Source organism: Loxodonta africana, chromosome 7 (genome assembly GCF_030014295.1).
Source record: "Loxodonta africana isolate mLoxAfr1 chromosome 7, mLoxAfr1.hap2, whole genome shotgun sequence".
Lineage (NCBI taxonomy): Eukaryota > Metazoa > Chordata > Mammalia > Proboscidea > Elephantidae > Loxodonta > Loxodonta africana.
Window position 1 is genome coordinate 12,577,782 of NC_087348.1, and position 5,639 is coordinate 12,583,420.

General features: G+C 43.2%; 1 protein-coding gene across 1 annotated transcript; it reads left to right on the forward strand.

Moving 5' to 3' along the window:
- The first annotated feature begins 920 nt into the window (after positions 1-920).
- Positions 921-5,147, forward strand: LOC100675513 (secretoglobin family 1D member 2). Its single transcript, XM_023559767.2, has 3 exons — positions 921-1,097; positions 3,254-3,441; positions 4,806-5,147. Exons 1-3 carry the CDS (start codon positions 1,043-1,045, stop codon positions 4,833-4,835), a joined length of 273 nt encoding a protein of 90 aa, XP_023415535.1. The 5' UTR covers positions 921-1,042; the 3' UTR covers positions 4,836-5,147.
- Positions 5,148-5,639: the final 492 nt, after the last annotated feature.

Genomic DNA, 5,639 nt, shown 5'->3' on the forward strand with positions numbered 1-5,639 from the left:
GCAGTGGAGATATGTCTGACCTTTGCCTCATAGGACTAAGTTTTGGGATGATGGTGATTCTCTCTCCTCTCCCTCAAGACTACCCCTGCATCCCCCCCCCCACCTCTGTTTATCTGTTTCTTCATTATCTCTGGCTGGAACCCAATATGCACAGCAGCTCTGAACCCCTCTGATGCTGTCTGGCCACCTCACACCCCAGCAGCTCCTTGGGAACAGCGTTGAGGGATGATTTAATTCTCACAGATGCCCTAAGATGTGATGCAGTTTGCTGGACATTATGCTAGCCTTGCTATTAATGGACTAAAAAATTGAATCTCTGCAGTGTTGTCAATTCCAGCTCACAAATAAAAACTTTGGCAGAGAAGTGAGTTCAGCAAGAGGACAGGAGGAGAGTTGTTTTCCTCAAGTAAAATCTCCAAAAGTGGGATGTTTTTAAGACAATAGGACCAAAGGGAAGCTGAGGAAGAGGACTGGTCTTGTTAGATTATCTATCATGCATATGAAACATGTCTGGTCAGGTTTTCAGACACTTACTGGAAGTCTGCAAAGTGGGGTCTCTTATAAAAAAGGTCCCACAAAATGGGGTTGCTCTCCCATAACCAAGGTGCAGCTTCCTAACATCCCCACCCACCACATTCTACCTTCCTGATTTCAGGGTGCACCTGTGCTTCTGCACTGACACAAAGTACAAAGAGATAATCAGAAGGCTCAGGGGCAAACCTAGGAATGGAACCATTTCCTGAGGGACCTCAATGCTCAACTGGAGGCACAAAGCCGATTTCAAATGGGTGTGCGCTCCTTGACAGTACCCTGGGGGAAGGAGGAGGAAAAGCCTAGACCATGACAGTGATGTATAATATTAGCCCTCAGTGAGGATGGCGGGGCTGGAAGCCAGGCCTTGTGACCTGCCACCTGTCTGTAGGGGCAGGACCAGCCAGGCTCACTGGGTACAAATAGCCCTGAGCTCCACAGGCTCCTGAGGTGGAGCTCTACATCGTTCGTCCTTTGTTGAAACTGAAAGCACAAAGCTAAAGAAGCCAGCATGCATCTGCCCATCTCTCTCTTGCTGGTCACTCTGGCCCTTTGCTGCTACGAGGGTGAGTATCATTTCCAAACAGTTCTAGCACCAGTCCCCTGGTAAGTACCCTTCCCTGAGATCTAAGTAAATTTATTTGGGGTCTGGGGAACAGATTTAAACAGAAATCATTTCCTTGAACTAGCCCCGAAAAAAGCCCAGGTCTCATTTTATAAATATCCCAACACCTAGGACCTTTTAGAGGAAAATCATCACAGGCAAATTTTAGGAAATTCTTCCACATGAAGCCTCATTCCTTGACTTTAATCTGTGTCTAGGAAGCAGCATGAAGGGATGAAGTTGTCTGGGATTGAGTCATGGATTTTCCACTTACCAGCAGTTTGACCTGAGGCAAGATGCATAACCTTCTCGGCCTCCTCTCTGTCACAGGTTTTGACTCTACCACAAAGAGTTTCTGAGAATGGAATGAGAAGCATTTAAAGAGTCTAGCTGTAGATACCAAGCAGATATGTAATAGTTATCATAGCTTCTCCTGCCCTGAGGATTTTAAGGAGCCAGACGAACCTACAGGTTCTTAACTATTCTATTCAAAGACTTATAAAACAATACAGCTGGAAGGGTCTTTGGAGAGCTTCTAGTTCAAGAAAAGCAAGTGTTCTCTGAATAAAAAACCTTCAAGTAACAATCCTTCAAAGCAGGACTCAATGTAGTTACAAGTTTTTGAGAAGTACTACCAGTAATATTAGTAGAACTAGGACAATTATTACTGCCAAGATTTTTACTTTTCTAGAATTAATTCTAGCCATTCATTCAACAAATATTTTTGCCTGCTTTCCACATCGTTGGTGTCGATTCAAGTTTCTTTGAGTCTATCACTTTAAATCTTACTTTCTAAACCTCCTCCTCTTTCCTTTGTTATGACTAATCTTTCTCTTTCCAAATTCTTCACCTAGTTTAACTTAGTCTGCTCAGGGGTCATATGGGAGCTCAGAAGGACACTTGCAGGGTGGCATGGTGATTTCATCAGACTTGGGGGGATGGAGAATCCAAACTTAGAGAAGTTGTTACTCCAGGTCTCACCACAATGCCCAGTGAGGGCAAGAATAAGCCACCCAGTTCCCACCTCTCACATTATCTAAGGGATTCTATATAATCAGTGCAGATTTTTTAAAAAAGAAATAAAGATCAATTAAAATTTTGTGTATAAACTTCAGATGCATCAAACTGATTAGCAATTTTTTAGCTCTGTCTTCATTCAATGGCAGAATCCTAATTCCTGCCACATAGTCTCAAAATACCACCTTTCAACATTTTAATAATTTCAGGTTTCTTCTCTCTTTTTCTCTCTAGATTCCAAATTATTCCAACATTAACTCACTGCTTCTTGCACAGCTCCCTCTTCTGGTAAAATTTTGACATTACCATTGACTTGAAAATTTGATCACTTAAAATTGATTTCTCAGTAATATCCAAGACAAACAAGGTGTTACTTCCTTCGCACACATAACTTAAATCTTTCAAATCTAACCAATCAAAGCAGTTGCCATCGAGTCAATTCCAACTCATGGCGACCCCATGTGTGTCACAGTAGAACTGTGCTCCATAGAGTTTTCAAGGGCTGAGTTTTTGGAAGTAATGTTCCAAGCCTTTCTTCCGAGGCGCCCCTAGATTGATTTGAACCTCTAATCTTTCAGTTAGCACCCAGGGACTGCTTTTTACACATCTAGGCAAAGCAAATTGCAGGAAATCTGAGAAGTCTTGGGAAGTAGTAGAGTGTTCTTAGAAAAAGAAAGGAAAAACAAAAAGAAACAACCTCTCCTCCCACACTGTGATTAAAACTAAAACTCACTGCCCTCGAGTCGACTCCAACTCATAGCGACCCTATAGGACAGAGTAGAACTGCCCCATAGAGTTCCCAAGGAGCACCTGGTGGATTCGAACTGCCGACCTTTTGGTTAGCGGCCATAGCACTTAACCACTATGCCACCAGGGTTTCTACACTGTGATTAGGCATCAGAAAACCTGATTTCCTGTCACATCTCTGCTACTTTGTGTGATCTTGAGCAAGTCACAACCTGTAGGGTCTTTTTCATCTGCACAGTTTCGCTTTTGGATCATAAACTCCCTGTGGTTTCTGTCTGGTTCTGATTTTTAGGAAACCATTGGACAAATTTGCCTTCCTTACACAAACTGTTTTTTTTTTTTTTTCTATTCCAGCTAACGCCCTGGTTTGTCCATCTGTGGTGGCCGAATCAACAACCTTCTTAGTTGGTAATCCATATGACTTCAAGTTACTACTTGAATCATATGACCCACCTTCAGAAGTTGTTCAGGCTAAGCTGGAATTGAAGAAATGCACAGATGAGATGTCCTTAGAAAGCAGACAACTTATTGTGAATACATTGGTAATTTCTTTTATTGTTATGCACAGAGGCTTCTGATCGTCTTATCATGGAGCAATGAGGTTAGCTTGTTGCTCTGTGGTGTGCACAGGAGGTGGAGGCACCTGCCTCACTTCTTGATAGGTGACCCACAGCTACACTAATACCTGCTGAAATAAACTAAAGCTCCACAGAGCATCTGGGAAATATCCCTACTTCTCAGGTCACTTCTCTGGAAGCCATGTTTCCCATAGTGTCCTGAAGAGAAGAACTACCAGGGTCCCACACAGGGGTGCTGAAAGGCCAAAGCACTGCTGCCCACCTGCATGGGAGCATTCCTGAAAGGGAGCCCAACACCCATGGGGACACCTTCACTGTGAACATCTCATAGTGGGTGCTGGGAGTGTTAAACGGGGAGTATAGGTGGGAGCAAGGAGAATTACAGTCTGCTTGTCAGAGCTGAGAGGTGGTTGTCTGGATTTGTCTGCCAGTTCTGCAGAACTAAGAGCCCACTGCTTGTCCTTCCACCCCACTTTTCCATTGCATCCCTTCAACTCTCTCCGTCATCAAGTTCAGTGGGCATGGACCCTCCCTGCTTTCTCTATGCAGCTCCTGTGAAGCTGAAACATGTGAATTTTGTCTTTATCGAGAAATTAGGTGTTTTAAAGGGTCTTTCAGTCAAGCAGTTTGTAATCGGCTGCTAACCTAAAGGTTGGAGGTTTGAATCAATCCAGAAGTTCCACAGAATATACCTGGCAATCTGCTTCAGTAAATGATTACAGCCAAGATAACCCTCATGGAACAGTTCTACTCTGTCACACATGAGTCAAGGGTGACTTGATGACAACAATAACCTCTGGGTGTAGGCAATGAGGTACAGCTCCAAATGCCCATAGGAGCTGTATTGTAAGTGCTGAGAAGCATGTCTGTACTGGGGCAGAATACTAGGTTGTGAGGCTGGGTATATTCTGAAAGCAGCCCTTCCCAAAGTCCTCTCCCACCTGCCCCAGGTATGTCATCCAATGGGCCCCCATTGGAGAAGAAATTGGAGACCCTGGCTAGGAACATCACAGAAAAGAATTTCTGAGCTACCCAACTCCTCCTTCAGCCCTGAGAAACCTGAGCCACACTCTTGGTTTTCTTCAGGGTTTGTTTTCCTGACACTGGAAAAGGTTCTTCCCTAACTTGCACTGTTTGTGGTAATTGGACAACCAGGTCTACACCCTGTTTCCCATGAACACTGGTGTCTGTCATGAGCAGTTTCAAAATGCCTTTTTTTGGCAGAAATGCCACTGACATCTGATGGTGAGTGTTAGTCTATTTTCCCTTGACATCTAACATCAACATGACTGACCTCAACTTGTTTTTTTGTTTTTTGCCTATTTCAGGAGAAGATAATGATGAAATGTGATCTGTAGATGGGAAAAAAAAATATCCAATACTTCCTCCCTCCTTCCACGGTTACTCTATCTTCACTGGAAAATGTAAAGGTTTCAACGTCTTGCTTCAGTAAATTTCTTGCAGTGCAACTCTCCACGTGTGTTGTTATTATTCAACAGTCTCACCCTTCAGTTGGGGTTGGTTTTAATCATGAAATGGCTGTTTGGGTGTTGGGCTTCCAGGGATCATGACATGATTACCTTTTGGGGGGCTATTCCTTTGCCTAATATAGCTCCTCTCCTGCCTCACACGTAATAATCCACTCAGATCTGCCCCCTCCATTGACTCAGCATTACTTCTGTGAATCCCCTCTTCTCCATCTGCACAGCCATCATGACAGTCCAGGCCTTATTCTTCTTGGCTCAGGCCTAAGTGTACACACACACACACACACACACACACACCCCTATGTATCACATCCCATCAGTTATCCTTTCTTTACCTTTCTGTGATGCAGTATGTATTTTAGAGTTGTTGTAAGACTATCCAATATTAGGTCATATCCAAGAATGGAGAGTAATAATGTAGTAGTTTCAGTACAAGTAGCTACAAGGCAAAGGAACAACACCCAAAATTAGGATAGTCAGCTTATAATTCTATATGGATATTACTCTATATAGAGTCAACTATCGTTCAAGCATGAAGACAAAATATAGGTATTTTCAGACATGCAAATGTTCAAGCATTTTATCTCCAATGGATCTTTTCTGAGAAAAGTGCTTCTGCATATACTCCACCAAAAAGAGTGAGAAGAATAAGAAAGAGAAAGGCACGGAATTCAA